This window comes from Euleptes europaea, chromosome 20 (genome assembly GCF_029931775.1).
Source record: "Euleptes europaea isolate rEulEur1 chromosome 20, rEulEur1.hap1, whole genome shotgun sequence".
In the NCBI taxonomy this organism is placed as follows: domain Eukaryota; kingdom Metazoa; phylum Chordata; class Lepidosauria; order Squamata; family Sphaerodactylidae; genus Euleptes; species Euleptes europaea.
The window spans coordinates 694878-719100 of NC_079331.1; the positions used below are offsets into that span (position 1 = coordinate 694878).

The 24223-nt window shown below is 48.6% G+C and overlaps 1 protein-coding gene across 1 annotated transcript in view; it reads right to left on the minus strand.

Annotated features, from left to right (window-relative positions):
* Positions 1-6235: 6235 nt before the first annotated feature.
* The window catches only part of ADAM10 (ADAM metallopeptidase domain 10), a 33779-nt gene continuing 15791 nt past the window's right edge, over positions 6236-24223 (minus strand). Inside the window, exons 5-16 of the mRNA XM_056865964.1 lie at positions 20929-21032; positions 18635-18784; positions 17495-17587; positions 16402-16585; positions 14048-14211; positions 12252-12435; positions 11460-11610; positions 11033-11216; positions 10081-10189; positions 8889-9109; positions 7384-7510; positions 6236-6426 (exon numbers count right to left, since the gene is read on the minus strand). Of these exons, the coding sequence (XP_056721942.1) occupies positions 6332-6426; positions 7384-7510; positions 8889-9109; positions 10081-10189; positions 11033-11216; positions 11460-11610; positions 12252-12435; positions 14048-14211; positions 16402-16585; positions 17495-17587; positions 18635-18784; positions 20929-21032 (1766 nt within the window). The 3' untranslated portion in view covers positions 6236-6331. The remainder of the gene's footprint in view (positions 6427-7383; positions 7511-8888; positions 9110-10080; positions 10190-11032; positions 11217-11459; positions 11611-12251; positions 12436-14047; positions 14212-16401; positions 16586-17494; positions 17588-18634; positions 18785-20928; positions 21033-24223) is intronic.

Here is a 24223-nt window from a genome sequence, read left to right on the forward strand (position 1 = left end):
GGATAGAAATATGGAAGTGTGAAAACAGTTGTTAAATAGACCCAAAAATATGCGTATCTGCAAAGAGCTGAAAGAAGGGAACGTTCATTATCGACTTAATAACAGGATACCATTTAGCAAGAGCCGTTTTGGGCTGGGCCAGCGTGGTGTAGTGGTTAAAGTATCAGACTAGGACCTGGGAAACCCAGGTTCGAATCCCCACTTGCGCCATGGAAGCTTGCTGGGTGATCTTTAGACCAGTTACTGACTCTCAAACCTGACCTCCCAAGAAATACCAAGGTTATGGAGGCAGGCAATGGCAAACCACCTTGAAAACCTAAGGGGTCACCATAAGGTGTGACTTGACGGCACCCCCCTCCCAAACAAAACTCAGTCTACCAAGCTTATTAGGTCTGCCTGGAGGGTGAGAACTTAGAATCATAGCGTTGGAAGGTACCCCCAGGGTCATCTAGTCCAACCCCCTGCACAATACAGGAATTTCACAACTACCTCCCCCCCACACACCCCCAGTGACCCCTACTCCATGCCCAGAAGATGGCTAAATTGCCCTCACTTGTCGAATGGGGAAGGCCTGGGGGCAGTTCCCAGCCCCCTTGCAGTGTCCTGCTTAAAAGAATAAGCAGGGAGAGGCAGCCACGCCACAGAAGAGACAGGCAAAAGCAAAACAGAAAGAGGAGGTCAGGACGGGGAAAAAATCATAAAGGCCAGGAAGACCTGTTGAGGTAGGCCTGGCTCACCAGATCCCACAAAGCAACCTCGATCTTGGGTTGTTGCTTTAAACTGCCACACAGGTCGATTATTCTCAGCTTCCGTCGGGGACAGTTGAGGTGGGGGACTGCTTCTCTGCACGGATTGGACCCTTTAGCCTCAGAAAATGTCCGCGTACACAGTTGTACACAGTCAGCAAGTCTAGCCAGGTACGCCCGAAGGCCCCAACCCAGCCATTCTCTTATCCTATTAAAATCTCTCTCAATCATGACATCCAGCACAGCTGTGCCAATGCAGAACGTCCAAACAAAAATGCCGGCAAAAGAACTGCAGAGCCAGCAGTTCTTTGCATCTTTTGACGAGGCGCGCGTCACAGATGCCGCCCAGGCTCCTCCGCATTGTTCCCCACCCCAGTACACATTCACAAGGCATTCACCAGCACGGCTTTGTTCTCCATACCTTCCCCCACCACCATTTCTGCCCACTGAGAATATAAATAGCGCGCTCACCCAGAACAACTTGAATGCCCTCCTGAGCCATTTCAGAAATCTATACTGAGAGGTAATGCTGGAAGGATAATGACATGGAAAGCCAGGCGGTTGCGTGTTTGGAAATCAATGCCTTTGAGCGCCTTTTGGGACCTCTCTCCCTTTCGATGCAAGAAGTTTGGATGTAGCGGCCCCTTCCCAGAAAGAAGGGAAGCCTGCTCAGAGCTCTGCAAAACACTCACCCTGCCGTAGAGGCGGATTTCACCACATCTGAAGCTGCACTTGTGGCCTCGTAGCTTCCTGTCCTCGGCGGTGACCCTGGAGGCCGAAAACAAAATATTTAAAACGTACACTTAGAAAAACCAAAGCAGGAACCCATTAGAGGGAAAGGAAGCACTCTGCCTGAACCATAAATATTAACGAAGAAAGGATGCTCTGCAGAGCCTTTTGGTTTCTTCAGCCCTCTTTCTGTCTCCTGGGCCCCGAAGAAGCAAGTCCCCATTTCCCCAGAGTCATCCAGCCAGGAGGACCGAGGCTCTCCCCAAACGGGCCGAAGCCCCCGGCAACAAACCAGCCCCCCCACCCATTGCCTTATCACGATGTCGAAGTGCGGGTCGGGGGCCAGCTGCACCCCCCTCCCCAAACAGGTCTCTTATTCAGACCCTGTTGTGATATTGGAAGTATTTCTGAGGTAAATACCTTGATCGATCGATCTCTGCCTGTCTGTCTCTTATTCAGACCCTGTTGGGTTCTGAGGTAAATATCTATCTGTCTGTCTGTCTGTCTGTCTAGGTAAATATCTATATCTACACACACACGCATAGGTATATACCTCTATCAACAATATATGCCTATATCAAATATATAGGCAAATACCTTGCCTATATATTTGACTGGCTAATGAAATAGTCAAAAACCTCTATAAAATCATTTCATTCCATAGAGCCATTGTGCTGTTTTTTGGTACAAGCTATAGATTTGCCTGGACAGACAAAGGCACTGGTGAAAAGTCAGCACATTTTATTCACTAGAAGGGGGGGGGAAACCCCCAAGGTCTTCAACGGAGGAAGCACGGGACATTTCCGCTTCCAGGGGTGAAGGAACTCTCCATTGCGACCCATAGACAGCAAGGAGGCCCCGGCTGCCTCCCCTCAGGTGAGGAGGCTGCCGGAGCCTGGTGGCCCCCCACAGGTAAGCTCCTGCCAAGGGTGGGCTGGGTTCCTCTTCCACCTCGCAGCCCCCACCCCCCCGGCTCCCAGGAAGGGCCCAGGGGGACTGGGGGCTTCTGGTTTCCCCCAGGGTGCTTAGTAGGGATCCCCTGCACATAGGCTGGCTCTCCCCTAAAGCGACCCCACCCCACCCCTCGAAAACCCCAATAAAAACCCTGGCTTATCCGCAGCCTGCAACCAGGGCCTCCGAGCCCCTGTCTGACACGGGAGTAGCGGATAGGGTCCTGGGTGGCCCAGGTTTGAACCCCCGCTTCTGCCGTGGAAGCTTGCTGGGTGGCCTTCGGCCCAGCACCAACTCTCGTCCTGGCCTACCTCACAGGGCTATTGTTGCTGTGAGAGAACTGCAGAGGGGGGAGCGGCCTTCTAAAAAGCCCCTTTGAATCCCATCAGGGGGGCACAAGGGAAGACATGTGCCTGAGGAGGGGCGGCCTCTCCCCCCCCCCAACCAGTGGCGCTCCCTGGCCTCTGACTGGCTGGCCATCAGGACCAGCCTGAGGTTATAATCTCCCGGATTGGTTCAGAGGCCAGGAGGCAGGACTTTGGGCAATGAAGGGAAACATACCCTGCATTAATAGTTGCCAACCTCCAGGTGGTGGCTGGAGTTCTCCCGCTATTACAACTGATCTCCAGGAGAAAAATGGACCACTTTGGCCATTGGCCTCTATGGCATTGAAGTCCCTCCCCTACCCAAACCCCACCCTTCTCAGACTCCACCCCCAAAATCTCCAGGTAATTCCCAACCCGGAGCTGGCAACCCTATGCATGAAACTTCATTTAGAAGACGGCATCAAACTCAAATGTGGGGCTCACTAATCAAGTTCCACAAAGAGGGTCTGGAGGCTGCATTTGGCCCCCTTGGTGGAAGGGTTCTTACCTGCTTTTCCTCCAAAATAGCCTACAAGATGGTGTACAAATGACAAAACAGATCCCGTTAAAACAATCCAACAGAACTAGTACCAGAATCTATTCTATGCCATATGTTTGCGGGGAATGGATGGATAGGTTTGGCACCAAAAAAATGAAGCAATGCTGGGAGGGGCCGTGGCTCAGTGGTAGAGCCTGTGCTTGGCATGCAGAAAGTCCCAGATTCAATCCCCAGTGGCATCTCCAATTAAAGGGACTAGGCAAGTAGGTGATGTGAAAGAGGTCAGTCTGAGACCCTGGAGAGCTGCTGACTTTGATGGACCGAGGGTCTGATTCAGTATAAGGCAGCTTCATGTGTTCATGTGAAACAGTAGGTGCCAGCTAATAATCTGGATGGGAAAGGAATTCCCTAAGTGGGGGGGGGCACTCCAGAAGAGGGCTGTAGGAGCTCATCTTATTCCCAGGAAGCCCTTGAACTGCCCTCCCCCCAGGGATATGGCAAAGGGGTGCCCGGAAACAAACGGGGAGCCAGCAAAGCTCTTTCAGAACTGGGAAGGGTTCTCACGCGCCCTGGGCCTGCTGAAGCTTCTACAGTCTTCAAGGGCAGCCCTATGTGGGATACAGTGCAGTAATCAAGCCTGGGAGTAAGTGGACAAACAGCGGCAAGATGAGCCACGCTGCAGCGAACAACACCTGCACAGCAGGAGGAAACAGCCGATTGGCTTTTGGAATCATGGAAACCTTCGGAATGATTTCATCATTTCTATTTATTAATGCATTTCAAGTTTCAAAAAACCTTACATTTCTTTGCACAATACTTTATTTTTTTTGCAACTTTAGTAAAAATTTCCAAAGTGAACAGAAAAAAAGATACTGTATAAAACACAGTGGACATTAAACCGACAGCAGTATTAGATCGCCATTTGTCCAGATGTTTTGTTTTCAATTTACCAAATTTTGACTTAAGAGTGGAGAGTTCAGTGCACTTTTGTCTTTCGCAGAAAACATTTCAACTTGGACCCAAAATCAATCAGGGCAGCCAGCTCTCTGCCAATCGCCCGAGTCACAGGATAACATGAGAAGCAAAGAATTTACATGTTCCAAGATCTACCACACTCAAGAAGTTACTGAGAACTCCTGCAGAATAAAAGTCATTGATTTAGAAATGCAAACCTAGCTTTCAGTCTTTGCACAGTTTGAAAAACAAAAGCAAACCTAAATGTATTTTAAAATGTGTTTTAAAAGCAACAACAGAGATTGCTAAACTTGTTAAGATCCTTTAGTATTATTTAGAGTCTATTGGTTTGGGGGTTTTCTCATGTACAAAATTTGTCTCTAAACCATGTACAAAAAAGCTGTATTTTGAAAAAAGTCACCACATACTGTACAAGTTTTACAAGGAAGAGATCCCATTGTATTCTCTAACATTTTTGGCCTTGCTGGCTTGCGTCACATTATGAGAATGCGTGTGTAAACCTTATACTCTTGGAAAAACAAAACCAAAAGAAGGACAAGAACCCCCCCACACACAAAAAAACCCACCCTCCCTGGACCCTTAATCAATCTGATTCCTAAGCAAAGCCAGAAATATTATAGCCATCGGCCTCCCTAATTAGCTTGGTGCTTTTGGAAAAACAGAAGCAGTGGCTCACAAGCTTCCATCAGGCCCTCTTCCATTTCCTGCATAGCAGTTAAGCCTATCACAACATCGCATCTGATTTTCCTCTTGTAAAATGCCAATTATTTACACTGGCCATCGAAGATGGGGGGGGGGGGGCAGGCATGCTGCTCTGAGTCTCCCCTCTGCATTTCAAAGGCTCTACGACCCTTCCCCAGCCTACACAAGTTAATCAGGCTCTGGCAGCGGCTGCCGCCACCGCTACATTTGTTTTAGTGGTTATCTTTTTAAAAAAACAGTATCATGCTGAGAGGCTACCAAAATACTTGCTAAAATTAAAAATAATAATATCCACACAGCTTGTCATCTCTCCCAAGTTCGTCAGGACTGGAAACCTAATGATCGCATATTAAGACTATCAGAGCATATCAAAGGAAACCAGCTACCATTGCATGAGAAAAATATAACACACATGTTATCTTTCTACCGAAGCCTGGGGGGAAAAAAACCTGATTATTTAACAGAATAATAGGCAGAGATTTTTCTTTTTGAAAATACTTATATGCAGAGAGCTCTCAGAAGCCAGACAATTTTCATAAAAAACCACAGTGGGAACCTTCTGGCTCGCGCTATCCCCAAGACAGCAGCAGAAAAGGGCCCAATCCAGAGGGCCCTCTTCCTGCACAAGTCACCCCCCGCCCCCCAATATCCAAGTGGAGGGTTTGTGCAGGAGCAGCAATCTGGCTTTCAGGGCTAGAACGAGCATTTGCAGTAATTCTGACCACATTATAGATACATTTAAAAAAAAGAACTGGATTTGATTCACAATTCCTGCCCCTAAAGCAATACAGAATCCTGGACTTTTATACACCACCAACCTCTGTTATCCTGAGTATGTCAATTAAACAGTAATTTCTTCATTAAGAGCGTAAAAGGTTTATAATACAAAGAAACATCCATATTGCAATTCTCTTGTTTTACATTTGCACACACAAGTACGGGTGTACATTAGAAATACAATGTCTGCATATAACAATTTATGTACACTGGCAAAGTAACGTCTCCAGTTTTGAGGCGGTCTAAGCTTCCTAGCCTGGACAGTTGAAAAATAGATAACTTTGATTTGGGTGTGAATGGAGGGTTCCACAAGAGCCACGTTTGCCTGCGAGAGAAGAAAAGGCAACCATGAAGAGCCGAGGGGAGAGAACCACGGTGCTTCAGGTCGGCCGCTGGAGCAGTGGCTTCTCTTTCGAGCGGGGAAACGCGGGGGCCGGACAGGTCCCAAGAAGCCCGCCTCCTCCCTGACTTTCGCTTCCGCTGCTTTGTGAGTTGAAAGTTAGACCGGGGACGCAGGTTTTCTTTGGAGTGAAATTTTTTTCCCACTGTAGGCACTAGGAAGAACCAAGGCAACAGGGCAGCAGTGCTCAGCGTCTCATGTGGCCCATCTGGTAGCTCTCGCGGGGCCTCTGGCGGGGAGGAGGCTGAGCCGTCGGGGGCGGTCTCCGGCGCTTCAAAGTGCCTGCCGGGCAGGAAAGGGAACACGGCACAGCGTCACAAAGGGGCAGCCGCAGCGCTAGAAGCTCACACATTCGCAGTCAAGAGCCACCTTGCCGGCAAAGTGTTAAAATTCAATTTCCCTTTAGATTCTGAAACAATGTTACTGGGAACAGAACCGGTAAATTTAGATAAAAGCCACAGGAAAACTATTCAGTTATATGACAACGGCCGCAAGAGTTGTCCTGGCTACGGTACGGAAGCAAGAAGTAATTCCGGATTTGGAAAGATTTGGAAAAACGTCTGAATACGCAGCGATGGCTAAACTATCCAACTTGCTGAAAGGAAGATTGACGGATGAATTTGAAAAGAAATGGAAGCTTCGTTATGACTATGCAAATCTGAATGTGTAACGTAAGAAATATATACTTAAAAGTGGAGGATAGAAGATGTTAGAATAGGAAAGCAAAGGGGGTAACAGGCAACATAGCTAAGCCAAAGTAGAAATGAAAACAGTAATGAAGTATATTAATGTTAGACATTTTATCACATAAAGAATTGGTTAATCAGAAGATTGGAAGAGCTAAAAAAAACAGGATGTTTATAAAACATAAGTAATTTAAGAGTTGTTGATCTGGTAATTACACTTACTATATGGTTTGTATGACTATGTTAGAAAAGTATGAGTATGTTAGAAAAAGCAAGTATTTACTGATTTCCCTGAAAGATTGACAAGACTTTGTGTATGTGTTTGTTGAAAATTTTAAATTAAAATATATTTTTTAAAAAGAGCCACCTTGCTGGCGTTCCCCCCTTCTCCACCTTTCCCCCTTCGCCCTCTCCCCATCGTACCGGTCAGAGAATGCAGAAATGAAAGGCGGCTTCCTATGCACATGTACTGAAACACACACACACAGGATGCGTTTTAATGACGCGAGCCACTCCCATCCCCACCCCCGGCAGCCCTGGAGAAGGCACTTACCTGGAAGGGGCTTAGGAGGGGGCAACTTGGGGTTGCTGCTTGGCGTGTGGACACTGCAGATCTTAATGAAGCCGGCCATCAGCATGATCAGCGCAATGCCCATCAGCAGGACTGCCCACCAGTGTGCCTGGAATGGCAAAGGATCAAAAGGGGCTTGGTATACGACTGGCCTCGACACGCCCCGGACCACTCCTTTAGTTCCTGCATTTCCCTCCCACCCTTCCTGGTCCCCACCCCACCCCCAACAGCCACCCAATGAAGTAGGTTAGGCTGAGAGGGAGTGGCTGGGCCCAGGACTCCCAGCCCACCGAGCGAGGCTTTCAACCCAGGACTCGCCTGGTCCCAGCCAGCCCCACATGGGCAAGAAAACAGTGGCCCCTTCCCTCTGCTAAATGGGGCCCACGGAAGCCTGAAACGGACAGTGGCGGCAGAATGGGAGGATCTGAAGCCGGGCGGCCCCTTCCCAAGTGCCCATGGGAGGCACATGAAATTTCGCTGAAAGACCCGTGTCGCGGGAGGCCTCATTAGACACAGCGGAGGCACCACAGCAGCATGGCCCCAAGCAGTCACAGTTTGGCAGGAATGGAAAGGAAGAGCAACCAGCAGCAGGCAGACCAGAATGGGCCTTTGACTGGGGTAAGGCGGCAACAGCAGAGAGCAGCTAGAAACCCTTTCTGGGAAGAACAGAATCAGCATTGTAGGGACTTCGTGACAGGACTAAGAACATAAGAAAAGCCCTGCTGGATCAGACCCAGGCCCATCAAGTCCAGCAGTCTGTTCACACAGTGGCCAACCAGGTGCCTCTAGGAAGCCCCCAAACAAGACGACTGCAGCACCATCCTGCCTGTGTTCCACAGCACCTGATATATTCGGCATGCTCCTCTGATACTGGAGAGAACAGGTGTGCATCATGACTAGTATCCACTTTAACAAGTAGCCATGAATACCCCTCTCCTCCATGAACATGTCCACTCCCCTCTTAAAGCCAGAGGCTGAGGACCTGAGGGGGCACTTGGTGGAAGGGGGGCGGGGAAGGGACACCCCCAGGACACAGAGAAGCATTTTCCTACAGTGAGTTTGGTCACTGACCTTGTCCTTCCGAGGATTTCACGGTGACCCTGGCTTCCCCCCTGCCGGGGAGCTGGTTTCAACAAACTGCGACTGGCCCAAGCCACCTAGTCCAGCGTCACGGTTAAGGAAGGGTTTGAAAGCAGACCTCTCCCTTCAGTTCAACCTTCCCATGAGACTCTACTCTTCCCATCTACCTAAAACTGTGACGGTGGGCCTGCAGCACGGAAGCTAGTCTCCAAGTTCCAGCCATCCTCAAAATTCACCATTCTCCCTCTGTATGTTCAGTCAACCTCTTATTTTTGAACTGTGGCCAAAGCAGTGGCTTTTAGTAACTAAAAAAGTCAACTTTGGTCAAATATAATTATTTTTAAATTATCTGACAAAGGCAAGATTTAGCGTAACTTACAGGAAAGATTCCATCCTTCAAAACCTACCACAATCCATTCTGCAATGTTTTCGTAGAGCTCGGGGTTAAAAATGGCTTTTTTCAACCTGGCCAAGGGGCCATCTGCGTCCACCAACCGACACCTCATGAAGACATCGCAGTAACCTTTAAAATCGTTGCAGGGAGATCCAGGCTGCAGGGTGATGGTTTTGCTGTTGAAGTGCTCCTTCCACTTAACGGATCCCGTACTCGCACACGTGTCTGGAAGCACTGGAGGACGCAGGACACAGGGGTCAGGGCCAGGTAAAGAAAAAGCAAGAAAGCACAAAATGTGCAGCAAAAAAAAAAAAAAAAAGGCATCCAAAATGTATCAACAGAGCAGCTGGTTCTTAAGGGGCCGCCTTCGCTAGATAAAAGAATTACAATGAACGTGGGCCCGGGAGGCAAATGGCACCCCTCGCCCCAATTCCCATAATTCTACTGGGACGTTCTTTTGGACAAGCTCCACAGAAATAAACAAGAGGCATGCAAGAGGGTGGACGTGCTGCTGAGCAGCTCCTGCTTGCTTCAGTGCATCTTGCAACAGAGAAACTGCTGGTGGATTGGGCCCCCAGGTTCCAGATCTACCTTTCCCCTGCCCGCCCATTCTGCTGCCACCTCACCTTTCCTCACTGTCAGGCTGCCTCTGAATAAAAGTTAAGCGATCTCCAAGGAGGAATAAACCTAAACTCTAAAAGATTTCCAATACACTACAACTCAGGTCTTTGGCCTGAAAATATTGTCTGCCAATACTGTATTTTACATTCTTCTAGCACTTAAATGGTAAAAGCAGGTTAGCCTTTTGAAAATTGACTGAACAAACCCCAAAAATTACACTTTAATCCTCAAAGACCTTGAGGAGGGTCTGTGGCTCAAAGGAAGAGCCCCTGTTTTGCACGCAGAATGTTCCTGGTTCAATCCCCAGCATCTCCAGTTAAAAAGGATCAGATAGGAGGATGTGAAAGACCTCTGCCTGAGATCCTGGAGAGCCGCTGCCAGTCTGAGTAGACAATACTCACTTTGATAGACCAAGGGTCTGGCTCAGTATAAGGCTGCTACATGTATCCAATGGCCAAGTGTTTGCTCCCTTGCCTTCCCACTGACCTACCATGTTTGTTTAACTATCCACTGGCAAGAGTCTGACGGTGACAATGCCCCGTTTACCATTCATCACCCCCAGTTCTCCTTGAAGGGCAGCTTACTTTTCTCCATGCAACAGACGTGGCACAATTCCTTATCATCCTTCGCATCAGTGCTGGCACAAGTACATTCTTCCAAGCCGTACTTCTCGCAGATAGAACCAGCACATTGCTGTCGAGGGAAAAAAAAATTCTTACCCAAACAAGCTTCACATCCCTCGGTTAAGCAACAAATTGAAGTGGAGAGGAAGCCAGAAAACGTTTCAAGCATCCCGCTACTGAAACAACTCGGTCCTCTCCCATAGCAAAGAGGCCCACTTGCTTTGGGGAAGGTCAGCCTCCCACAGAACAGCAACCTCCAAGCCCCTCAAGTAGCACCACAGACTAAACCAGATGGCCAGACTGTGCCTCCTTTTTAAACCCCTTCTGCACCACGCAGGGGAAAGCATCCTCCCTGTGCAATAGGCATCCTACGGACAGAAACTCTTTTGCCTAAGTAAAAATCCATTTTCATTCCTCCCCTTCCAAAAAATCACTAGAAATGGTGGAAGCTGGAGATCTGGCAGCAAAAACACACACACAGATGAGGCACTTTGGGGGGGGGGGCTAGTTCAAATCTTGCTGGAGATACAGGAAGTGGAAAGCCAGGACTACGTTGGGTTAGAGTTCAGCTACAGCAGCCCTGTCTGTCTGCTCCATGGAAGATGTGAAAGGCAATAGGATGCGGGGGAAGTTATGCCCCCCCCGCATTTCTTCCCCCAAATCAGCAGAAGATCCACCTCCAGTAGCCCTCTTTGACCTTCCGTCTCCAGACCCCAGAAAACATGGGGTCAGGATGCTTGCCTAAAGCCCGGAGAGCCCACCCCCCTCACCAGCCCACCTCTGCAAACCCCGGTGTGATGGGGTTGGGGTGAGACTCAACTCCAGAGCTTTCTCCACCGGCTAAGCTGAGAAAATGGGGGGGGGGCGATCCTCATGGACAGAGAGCAGGTCTAAAGAGCAGGGGGAGACTCACGCCATTAATGCAGACTTGCGTATTGCGGTTGCAGTCGGTCAAGTTCGGCTTCGGGGCAGACGTTGGGCAGAAAGACGTGTTGCCGTTGCACCTGCCTTCCTCCGCGCACTCCGAGTCGTTGCGGCATTTGGCCCCTTGCCTCCGGAAGTCGCACTGGGCTGTACAACAGGGGCCTTGGCTGGGACTGGAAAGCAAAAGGAGCAGCCCGTGATAAGGGCCCCCAGAGCTCCTCCGAAGGAGACCCCCGGCCCGCAGGCTGTTTGTTGCCCGTACAGGCCAGAACCCTCTGCACTCATCAGGCACGTGCGGCCGAGAGGAGGGGGAGCCACTGCTGGGCCTTCCACACCGACGGCGGCTCTACAGAGGAAGGCTTCCCCCTCTGATCCCCGAGAAGCCGCAGCTCCCAAGCCCAGGCAGACGCCCATACCTGCACCGCTTGCCTGGCCTCAGCTTGCACTTCTTGTCTTCCGGCTGGTTTGCGTCATAACAACAGTCGTCTTTGCACTGGTCGCTGTAGCCACAGTCGCAATGCTCCCCTTGTTCCACCAAGCCGTTCCCACAGATTGGCTGGCCAGACTCTGAGGACCGCCAAAAGACAAAGGCCGCTCACTGACTGAGGGGGCAGAAGCCCTTGGAAGCACACCCAGAGAGCGTGCAGGGATGTGACGGGGCCCAGCAGCGCACCTCTTCTGACCCACGCCCACTGCTGCAGCTGAATTGCCCCGCAGATTTTTTTGAATTTTGCATGCTGAACCGTCATTCCGGAAGTGACTGCGAAGCCGGCAGGTGCGAGCTAGCTATGCACATGCTAATGGCTATGCAAACGAACGAACGAGCAGGTGAGTGGGGGTGTGTGGAATTTCTCCTTTTGGGTCGGGACCATGAATAGGCATTTCTAAAGTCGCATTTTTAAAAAGAACTTTGAATCAGCATCAAAATTGACCATGCATAAATGGCCTAAGAGTACCGAGCCTGCCTTCTCCCAGAAGAGCACTGCCTGGGCCCGAGGGGGCTGCCCTCTCTGACGGGAGTGGGAGCCAGACCTATTGAACGTGACACCCTAACAGCAAAGAAAGGGCACCTGGGAAGACAGCGCCAAACCCAGTCTCTTGTACCGCTGGTGTAGAAGTCATGCTGCCAACGCCTCACCTGAGCAGCTCCCAAACCAAAGCAAGCTCAAACGATTAACTCACAAGAACAACTCGGAGGAAAGACATACCGACAAAGCAATTGTTCCGCTTCTTTTCCAAAACTTGGCTGATATTCCGAATGCTACACAGAGAGAACTTGTTGTTGTTCAGCTTGTCACCAGACGTGGCTCTCGCGTACATGATGTAGTTGCCGTTTTCTTTTTGCCCTAAGTTCTTAGATTCCCCTGGAGTGCATTCTGTTCCAGAGTCATGCTGAAAGAGAGAGAAGTGGCAACTTTCTCACGAAAACTATCTATTTGCTGCTACCATAGACGCCTGTACAGTATCAGTTGTACATAAAACATGACAGATATTCCGGTGGGGGGAAAGAAGAGGAAGAGTCATATTTGCACACAACTTGCCTGTAATTAACTTAAAAACTCTTCACAGAACATTAAGCAACTCCATTAAAACTGTTTTTAATCAACGTGCTAAAATTACTGTTTTTATCCTGGCTTATCCACTAATAGCGAATATGTTGTAATGCCCAGGCCTCATTTATATGCTGTAAACAGTTTGCATGCAGGCGGAAGCCAGCTTCGTGTATAATGGCAGCAAATCACTCTAGCATCAGAGAAAACAATGAAGTTTTAATACCCCAAAAATGCTTTGCACATCCAGATACGAAGCTCTTAAGTTCAGCACAAATAAATGGGCTTTGCGGACTCTGGTACATTTTGTGTTCTAGATGCAAGCGCTCACGACCAACACAACTTGCGAGTCAAAAAAGCCATCATAATCGGTAAGCCGGTGCTGATTTTTTCTGAAGCGCTGACATGAATCCCCGTAAGTTATACTGACCACTACTGAAAAATTGGTAGAAAGAAAAATGAAACTGCTTCAAATTATGCCGAAAGACTCTTGCTGTTTGTATACTACCAAGCTTTTACCATGTACCTAATTTATTGACATAGCATGCCCTCCATACCTGGGCACTCGACTGGAAGCCAGCCCCTGAAGAAGCCCAGGCTACCCCTCGCGTTCATTTTATCAACACTTTCACAAGACAATACTGTCTCCGGCCTTGTTAATATTTACCTTGGAGAAGCACCCAAACATAACTTATGTTTAGCCTGAAGAGGAGAAGACTGAGAGGGGATATGATAACCATCTTCAAGTACTTGAAGGGCTGTCATATAGAGGATGATGCCGAGTTGTTTTCTGTTGCCCCAGAGGGTCGGACCAGAACCAACGGGTTGAAATTAAATCAAAAGAGTTTCCGTCTAGACATTAGGAAGAATTTTCTAACAGTTAGAGCAGTTCCTCAGTGGAACAGGCTTCCTCGGGAGGTGGTGAGCTCTCCTTCCCTGGAGGTTTTTAAGAGGAGGTTAAGATGGCCATCTGTCAGCAATGCTGATTCTGTGACCTTAGGCAGATGATGAGAGGGGGGGGCATCTTGACCATCTTCTGGTCACTGGGGGTGTGTGGGGGGGAGGTAGTTTTAAGTTTCCTGCATTGTGCAGGGGGATGGACTAGATGACCCTGGTGGTCCCTTCCAACTCTGATTCTATGATTCTAAGCAACACCACCAATTGGCCAGGAAATAAAGCAGACTTCAGAGGTGACTGAACAGGCACCACTTCCTAGAAGAGCACTTGCTCTACTGCGTCTCAATGACATAAGAAAATCAGGGGGTGCCAGGACACACCTGGACCATGTGGCTTGGCCGGGGGATGCTCTGCAGCATGCGGGTGCACCCCCATGCCACTGGAGGAAAAAGTGACTCTGTGCCATTGGCTTAGTGTTGGGGGAGAGGGAAGGAGATAAGGCTTTAGCAAAACTCTGTAGAGTTTCTGAAGACCAGTGACAAACACCACGTACTCACCGGAGAGCCAAAGTTATGTCCAACTTCATGCGCAAAGGTGATGTGAGAGACTTTGGGAGGGACGTGAGAGCCGTAATTCTGAACGGTAATGATACCAGTGTTTAAAGACTTCTTTTTGCCATCGGAATAAAGTTTGCTCTTCTCACAGATTCCACCCGAGCTCCCTGCAATTGAAGTAAAACGGCAGGGAAAGGGTTTCTGTAGATGCCTTTAGGACACGATGGAGAGAAAATAGGAGGAATGCTCCCTACACAAACGCCGCAACAGCATTTTCCACTTGAATCACCTTTATCAAAAACATCTTTATAGTAAGCTGGCATAATTTGTGGAGAGTTACTTTGACAGTAAGGACGTGTGGTCATGAACGCAGCTGCAAACACCAGGGCTCTGGAGACCCTTTTCAGCAGAAAGCCTATCCTACAACTAGTTTATCCCAAGGTATGAATTTCACTGCGATAGATGGAGCTATTTTACCTGGCTGGCACATGAGAGAGGGCCTTTTCGGTGGCAGCCCCACAATTATGGAACAACCTCGCCAGGGAGGTGGGCCTGGCCCCCCTCACTGTCAAGCTTCAGCAGGCAGTTGAAGACAGTTTTATTTATGACTCCATTTGACTGATTTAGTTTTTACTTATTGGCAGTCCTAACTGGAGATTTTAAATTGTGATTTTGTATGGGGTTTTTATAATTGTTGCTTTTATTACGTTTTTAAAATAATTTTTATTTATAAAATATTTATATTTATATTGTCAGCTACCTTGAGTTCTGCAAGAAAGACTGCTAATAAATGCTTTAAATAAATCAATATATTTGTGTGTGCTCTCCTTTCTGATAGCTCAGAATCTCTACAATAACTGTAGGGTGGGCAGGTGGGGGCCGTTTTGCTTTCCTAACGATCCCCGACGCCGAAGGGGCTCCTCTTGGCCACAGGAGAATGAACTGACATCCTGGGACTCTCTGCTCTTTTTTTGTGTGGTTGGCATCCAATTTAGGCACCACCAGGATACGCAAGAAGCTAAGATTCGTGGCTCAAGCCTGAAGAGTTTCTTTCAGAGTCCCTTCAAGCTGCTCCGGGGATTTCACCACACCAAAGAAGTTCGTTGTCATGTGCAAACATTGCTTCAATGTCTTGTTCTCTCTTACATATTTCCCAGGGCATCTCTGCCCTTGTTCTCTGCTTCCAGAATTCTACCATCAAGATAAGGTAAGAACCTCTAAGGAGATTAGCACGTGGTTACATGATCTGAAGATTCCGCAGGAGAAGGGGGCAGGGCCGGCTAAGAATTCTTGAGGTCCTCAGCGCTGTGATTTTTAGATCTGAACATCCCCAAGTGCCAAATCCCAAGTGTTTAAATAGCATGCACTTCATTTCTGCAAACAACTTAGAAGCCTAAGAATATCTACTTATCCAGGAAACAGGGTGACTCATTCTTCACAGCATATTTACAGATGAACTGTGCTTTGGGAAGTCTAGGTTGAAACCATGGGCGGACTAAAATACCAGTTAGGCAAGTCACACCCGCTACAGTGATACCACAGCTATCCAAGATAACCTTCCTGAGGCAGTAGAAAGGAACAAGAGTCCAGTAGCACCTTAAAGACGAACAAAATTTCTGGCAGGGTAAGAGCTTTCGTTCCCCTGCACCCCCCTGTGGGTAGAAAAACGGCAGCTGCTGGTCAATAAACAAGAGAACCTATTCCCAACCAATATCAACAATCCTGAGTTTTATTTTGTAGATATTTTCTCCTACTATGCCTGCTCCCACCCCATTCAAGCCTGGATCTGCATTAAATAGTACTGAATATCTGCTGCCAACATTCACACAGTCGAAAGGACTGATTTCCTGTCTGATGACAGATGGTATTTCTCCAACAAGCAACAGTAGTGTTAAAAAGAGATTGAGTCTCTCAGTATGTTGCAATTGACCAGGCATGAGCCACAGTGCTTTTCTTTTGGCCCAAGAGCTTGCCGTAGCAAGGCTCCTGAAAACATCTCCACCCGGTCCTTAGCTCAACATTTTAATGCGGAGAAAAGCCTTGAGTCAGGCAATTTTAGAGCTGTAACTCTAGAAGGTTCTGAGCAACTCTTATGCAGGCACAAAACCCACGGGGGTCCACAGAGATGTTTTAAATCAGTTCAAACTCTGGTCGACCACTCAGTTTGCAGAGGCAGGACAGAAAAAAAGCTGTAAATGCACACAGCCACAACTGTGGTCCATCTTGCTCAGCAAGCTGCTCTCCAGCGATACAAGCAGGCTCTCCTGACTTGCCAACAGAGAGCCTTTTTAATCCAAAATGTCCAGCCCGGGACTGTTCACACATGACCAAAGCTCCAATATTTAAAGTCTGCTTACCCGACGGCGCTCCTACCCAGGCCAAGCCAAGGACACCGTCGTCAAAGTCCCGGTCCGTGAACACGTAGGCCAGGCAGTAGTCGTCGTGGTTCTGCTCCGAATTGAGCTCCAGGAACTTCTCCACACCGATGTTAGGGAACCGGAAGGGGTTGGTAGGGTCTTTTTCATCTTGCGTAGTGTTGATCTAAAAGGAAGCCGCAGGTTGTCAGACAGCACTGGAAAGGCAGAGTAAAAAAGCCTTTCGAAGACTCTCGCTACAGACAGGGGCCTTTGCCTCAAAGTACCAGGTCACAAACATTATACGCATCACTCCTTTTCACTAATTAACCCTTCAGTTGATGACTCAGGTGAACAAAACGCATCCATCACAAAGCTTTCAGAGATGCCATGAAGGCCCTGGAGTTTGATTCGCGAGGGCGTTTTCAATGCGTTTGTGTCATTGACCAATGCCGCACTCAACCAGAGGCCAGAATTCACGCAGGATCGGACCTACAGTCCAGACACTCATGGAACAACAGGGAAGGCTAGTGGGGACGATATGCGCTCCCATGCGTGGGGACCAGAATGATGGGGAGGAGTGAACAGGAGGAACGCATGGAAGGCAGCGTTTCATGCCCTAATGTGACAGGAGGGCAGTGGCACAGAACGGATGCTGGACCAAAGGCAACTGAAGCAGTTTTTCAACCCCGAGGCTTGAATTAGTCTGCCAGATCCAGGGACCTCAGAGCAGCATATGTGAGATATTGCCAATTTATCCACCCCCCTTTAAGGTAGGTTAGGCTGAATGTGAGAGACGGCCACACGTTCCCTCTGGGGATGAGCTGGGATACCCAGATCCAAGTCGAAAACTACATCCCACTTCTTGGGACTTCCCAATAATCCAGGTTTTGTCAAGCTTGGCCAGTCGCTTTAGTCACTGATGTTTTCCTGGAAAAAAGGAGCTGTACTCAAGATCTTTGTACCCCAGAACTGCTAAAAACCATGAGCGGGCAACTGGAGCAGAGGGAAATTTTTACCTGGCAGCAGAGAAGCTAGCCAGAGCGTGTGCCAGTGACGACGACAGAAGCCCAGAATTCAGTCACGGGATGCTTACCCGTATTCGTTTCACCATAAAACTGATGTTCCGGATTCCTGAAAAATCTGTCGACTGGTAAATTGTGTCAATTGCTTTAACATGGCTTGATATCTGAAAGAGAAAAAGCATGCAGATGCTGACAGCAGAATAAAAGGTTCGGTTATCCAGGAAGCAAGGAAAACAATTCTTACTCTCGGAAGCAAGGAAAACAATTCTTATTAGACTAACTGGTGGGTGGTACAGGAGCACCCCAGGCAGTAACTATCACCAGGCAGCAGCAAGCAGAGTTGAAGCTGCCTCATACTCAGACGGGAAGTGGCTCTCTAAGGCCTCAGGCAGAGGTTTTTCACATCATCTCCTGCCTGGTCCTTTTAACTAACTGGAGATGCTGCCGGGAATTGAACCTGGGACCTTCTGCATGCCAAGCAGAGGCTCTTCCACTGAGCCATGGCCCCTCCCTTTTAAGACAGTCCAGGTACCTTGTGGCTTAATCACAAACCTTCTAATCGTATTGAAGATTAGTGGAGGAGAGGGATGCTAATGGCCCGTGTTGTCAAAGGGCGGGATCCAAGGGAGGACACACGCGCCCAGGAAAGAACAGCACAGGCCTTGCCCTTCCCGATTCTGTCACAGAATCTGTGTCCATAGACACCAGCCAGGCACTCTGCAGGCCTTATGACAGCTCTCAGCAAGGAACCAGGGCTGGCGATTTTCTCAAAACGCACGCAGGATCTTGGCCAAGGCACATATTCAAGTCAGCTCTCCCGTCAACAAGGCTATAAACTTGAATCCCCAGCCAAAATGCTTATAGTAGTAATTAAACAGCCGCTCTGCCTTTCACAAGTGTCCACAATTGCAAGAAGATTGATTGATCTCAGTGAAATTTTGTTTTTCCCCCTCACCCTGGCCTATTATCTGTTCTAGACGTGCACAAACTGCCGTATTTCACATCCGCAAAATCTCAGGACGGTACTGACTCCGTTACTGAGAAGACCCTGTTGCCCAAAGCAGGAGAACAGTTTGTTTCCACACTGCCCGCAGCCATCCTTGAGAGCGGGCTTCCGAGAGGCTGGCAGAGCCGCTCCAGGCCTGACGGTGGCACAGAGGCCCTTGCCTTCCAAAGGCCAGCAACGCTGGCAACCAGGACCCACTGCTCACCTGTGCAATCACGGCTTCCCTCGTGCCGTAATATCTGAAGAACAAGTGGTCCGTCTGGATGAAGAGCTGGCAAGTGTTCTTCTCCGCTTGTGTGGCTCGCTTCCTTCTTAGCCGCTCAGGGCCAGGATTGGCAGGCTCTTCTGAAAGTTTCTGAAGCATGCAAAGTCAAGGGCCTTATTAATTATAAACTACACCTGTACACTGCCTATCACTTCAAATGAATATAGAACAACAGTTAAAATGCTGTATATCAGTCACTCCCAATGTGGAACCTCCACATTCAGAGGCAGCAAACCTCTAAGCAACAGTGCCAGGAGGCAATGTCAAGGGAAGGCCTCAGCCTCTCTGGTCTGTTTGTTGGCCCTCCAGAGGAACTAGTTGGCCACTGTGGAAGAGAGGATGCTGAACCAGATGGACCACTAGTCTGATCTGTCAGGGCTCTTCTTATGTTCTTATATCTGTGGGCACCATGGTACCTGCAAATGTATTTCGTGGTGCACACTTGCCACTTAACAAAACTGGTGACCTCTGCTACACAGAAATATACTGACAGAGACAATCTAAGCTTCTGAGACCCCTGTGTCAAGTGATCTTGTTAACAGGCTGTCCATGTGCCAGAGACAGAGGCCCTTTAAAAGTTAGTCCTGATATGGGAACCGCTTTCCTCTAATAACGCAAGAAGAGCCACGCTGGATCAGATTTAAGGCCCATTAAGTCCAGTATCCTGTTCACATAGTAGCTAACCAGCTGCCTCTAGGAAGGCCACAAGCAGGATGACCGCAACAGCATCCTCCCAGCAACTGGTACAAAGAGACACCATTCTGCCTCTGGTACTGGAGGAAGTAGATATCCATCATGCCTAACAGCCACTGATAGCAGCCACCATCCTCCATGGTATGTAAGGCCTACACCATGGTGCAGAGGTAACATCTAAAAGTCCACAAGCAGCTGAAAAGAGAAAACCATACGGCTCTCTCCTGGCACATTCTCTACACCAGTGTCCCTGTGGCCAGCTCTGTCCATGGGGTTGCAGGTCTTTCCATGTTAGTTCCACAAGGGGCTGGATCTATGGAAAAGGTGTTTCCATGGTGGGCCTCTAACCTGTAAAGGGCACCTCAGGTAAACAGGCTACGCGTTATCTGTTAATTTCTGCAACATTAGTGTGCCAAAGCCTGTGGGGGGTATCCTCCATGATGGTTGTCACTTTTAATGGGAAACTGGATTTGACGCTCCTTTGTGCTACCCAGGATTAAAACCGCTTGAAGCAAGCCAAGCTGTCCTATCGTCCCATTCGCTGGTACAGTGATGTGTCTCTCAAGAATGTCTGCCTCCAATTAATCTGGCACACAGAAAGTTTATCCAAGGACTAAGAGAAAATAAAACATGCTCACGAGCCAGCTGAATGCATGAATGAAATTTCAATGAATAAAGGCGCACTTCTGCAGCCGGAGGCCATTCTTAGCCAAGCTTTTAGGACTGCTGCTGACAGGTATTTAAAACGTTCTTAAAACCTGCAATTAACTTTTTAATAGAAATCAGAAAACCTAATAAAATCTTCTCAGCCAATGGCATCCATGTTCTTGCCTCTGTAAAAAGCTTCAAGGACTCCACAATTTTAAGGCGAGTGCAAGGCTCATGCCCCATTTCCAGGCAACACGGCCTGGGTTCCAAAGATCTGTGCACAACCACCTCCGCCTGTCTACGGGGGCTTTGGCTCCTCCCCCAATGCAGCTGCCCCACTATGTGGCTAAATGGAGGGAAGAAGAAGAGGAAGAAGAAGAGGAGTTGGTTTTTATATGCCGACTTTCTCTACCACTTAAGGGAGAATCAAACCGGCCTACAGTCGCCTTCCCATCCCCTCTCCACAACAGACACCTTGAGAGGTAGGTGGAGCTGAGAGAGTGTGACTAGCTCAAGATCACTGAGCTGGCTTCGTGTGTAGGAGCAGGGAAACAAATCCAGTTCACCTGATTAGCCTCCGCTGCTCATGTGGAGGAGAGGGGAATCAAACCCGGTTCTCCAGATCAGACTCCATCGCTCCAAACCACCGCTCTTAACCACTACACCACGCTGACTGGCAACTTTAGGAAGTAATCCAAGACAATGGTGGGGCAGAGGTGGCCGGACGTTAAGAAAGGTAAAGGTAAAGATCCCCTTGGGAATGCACAATGTCTTAGTCACGCCCTAAAGCGGCCCGGGCTTGTGCTTGCAAGCTCCCTGATGTGCAAAGGGGCAAATAGGAAAGCCGTGACGCTGTATCAAGGAGATACATCAACTTCCAGGACATTTTCTACCTGGTCTGTTGGCTCTTCCACACCAGTCATTTGGTACCTCTTCATTCTTTCAAACACAGAATGATCCGCACAGCCACCTTGCGGTCCATATTTATGTGGGTATCCTAAAATGCAAACCACATTTCTTGACTTTAAATTATGAAACAGAAGGCAAAAATCAGCGAAATAGAAAATAGTGAATCTTTTGAGCTGTAACAGTCCGCACATTTTTGCAAGAAGCTCTTTTTAGATTACGTTTTTTAAAATACAAGAAGAGGCTGGACTCGTCCCACATTAAGATGACAACTTCGGAGCAGCTTAAAAAAAAGCTGTTCATATTTTGATTTAACAACACATGCCGACAAAGCAGAGTTCCATAGGGAGCAGATGTTCTACCTCTAGCATATTTTTTGCTTGGGATGGGGAGAAAAATCAGCTAGCAGATATGTACAATTGAAAGCTGTTAACACCATAAGGATACCTGACAGGCCTGGTCTTTCCTTAACTCTCAGAACCCCCATAAAGATGGGTATCCAGGGTTACCTGCCATTTCATAGAATCATAGAGTTGGAAGGGACCACCAGGGTCATCTAGTCCAACCCCCTGCACAATGCAGGAATTCTGAACTACCTCCCCCCCACACCCCCAGTAATCCCTACTCTATGCCCAGAAAATGGCCAAAATGGCCTCCCTCTCATGATCTGCCTAAGGTCATAGAATCAGCATTGCTGACAGATGGCCATCCAGCCTCTGCTTAAAAATCTCCAGGGAAGAAGAGCTCACCCCCCCCCCCGATGAAACCTGTTTCTAGAAGAGTTTGGTTTTGTCCTAGTGGCTCTAAAAAAACCAGGAAAGTCCTAATGAAGTATACACCTCATCTTCCCCATGTGCACTTTAATACATAACTAGGCCCGGAATTATTTACAGGCTGGTTTTTAATGTAAATAACACTTCCAGCAGCAGCTCAGTGATTAGTGATACTCATAACAACAAGGCCCCCAATGTTTGCACAGCTGAGATGGCGACGGAAGCCAGGAGCTGCATAAATGGAACACTAAGCAGCATCTAAGCAAGCCTGCGCCCTGAACAACCTCAGTCCAGCTTCAGCCCAAGAGCAGCGGATGCTCCGGGACAACTCAATACTGTTTGGAACACCTTTGTCAGCCTGCAAGAAGACATCCAAGAAGAGTCTCTCCCGGCAGGCTCTTCTCTTCCAGTGCTTTTTTACACCACACTAAAACACCACATGTGGTCAGACCACCATTGCCATGTGGAGGGGGGGGGAGGCTTACACTTACAATTTAGCTTTCCTTATTCTCACAAATCCGATGGCAAATTCTGAGCAGAAGAATATTTTGAGATAAGTTTTGAGAGGAGTCAGGCAGCACCCAACAAACACAACCCCTTATACAATGGCTCTGTCTCATCGCAGCTCTGGATGACCGCTCAGTCAGGGATATAAATTGCCAACAGAGCTAGCCCATAATGCGCTCTCAGTCAAAGCCCGCCCACCAAGCAAGGATGCCATCTGCAGTCCTACACACTTAGCTGAGCAATCGCCACAAGCGCGCCTGTACTAGATTTCTAGGAGATTAAAGGTTTAAAGAGGTTGGATCTCCTTGAATGAGCCAGGCACTCAGTAAGTCCTCTGAGACAAGACAAGGCCAAGAACTTGCGGAGAGGTGAAGATGATGTCATATCCCTCCCATCAGAGAGGCAACAGACTAAATACATGAAGTTGCCCTATATTGAATCAGTCCCTTGATCCATCAAAGTCAGTATTGTCTACTCAGACCGGCAGTGGCTCTCCAGGGTCTCAGGCAGGGGTCTTTCACATCACCTTCTTGCCTGGGCTCTTTAACTGGAGATGCCAGAGATTGAACCTGGGACCTTCTGAATGCCAAGCAGAGGCTCTATCACTGAGCCACAGCCCCTCCAAAATACACATGAACACATGAAGCTGCCTTCGAATGAATCAGACCCTTGGTCCGTCAAAGTCAGTATTGTCTACTCAGATCAGCAATGGCTCTCCAGGGTCTCAGGCAGAGGCCTTTCACATCACCTACCTGCCTAGTCCCTTTAACTGGAGATGCCACTGGGGAATGAACCTGGGGCCTCCTGCATGCCAAGCAGAGGCTCTGCCACTGAGCCACAGCCCCACCCCTGCTTAGAGCACAGGGAAACCTGAAGGAATTGTGCCAGTGAGCACCCCGGCAGGCCCACCATTCACAACAAAGGCGAGGAAATAACGGATGACTCTGCCTACTGTGGGCGGGGCCATCAGTCACGTTGCTGGGGGAGAAAGGAGGTCATTGTTGTGTACTGCAAAAGCTAGACAGTCTAAGATCTTTTAATCTGGGAAATTAGCACAGATGAACGCTAGACCCAGTCAACGAAACAAATGCTCCATTCAAAACAGGCGTGGATCATGAGGCATAGCAAACATTAATCTCCAAAGAGCTCTTTCTCCTCCTAGACATCAACCAAACCCAAAACTGCACCTGAAATTCCAACCCAGCTGCTGTGCGCGGGAGTCTCCTGTCCAAAGGTACCTGCTGAAGGATGCCGCTTTTGGCCCCTGCTGCTGAATATCCAGGGAGCCTGAAGGGCTCCCCGACCTGTTTCTGACCACGCTCATTTTTGACGTCTGCCTTGGGTCCATTTATTTCCCGCTGTAAATAGTGGGAGCGCACTGAAGACTGGGGTAACTCATATTGCGTTTGGAGGGGGGGGGTTGTAGAGATAAATGAGCCCCTGGTAGTATGGCAGGTATTCTTGGGTCCTGTGATAGATGGCAATTTAGCTTCCCTTATCAAGCAGGTATAAAACAGCCCTTCTGTGACACAAGGGAACACCTCAACCCTCTAACGGTGCAGGCCTTCTGGTCAAATCTCTCCAAGGTTTGGTAAAGCACAGCTCCATGTTTAAACGTGCCTTGAAGTCAATCCCTGCCCTCTTGGGAGCTGAGAGGGAGAGTCGTTATCATCCTCGCTTCTGAACAGCCTTCTCTTGCAGCGAGGCTTTACGCATGCAGAAGACCCCCAAGAAGGCCAGGAAATATCCTGCTTAACTGTGAAACGTGGTCTTGGTGAAAGCTCGGACCTGATGTTTCTCCAAGCAGAGCTGAACTAACGGGATAACTTCAAACAGGCCGTGCCTTGAAGCCAATTACAGCCCTAATCAGCCTCATGAAGTGAAGATCATGTGATAGTTTCTGATGCAAAGTGAGTATTAGCGAAGGCGAGGGGAAGGAGTATTTCCAGAAAGGCGCACTTAGGAATTGTCATCTTTCAAGAAAACTATGAAGATGTTTTTC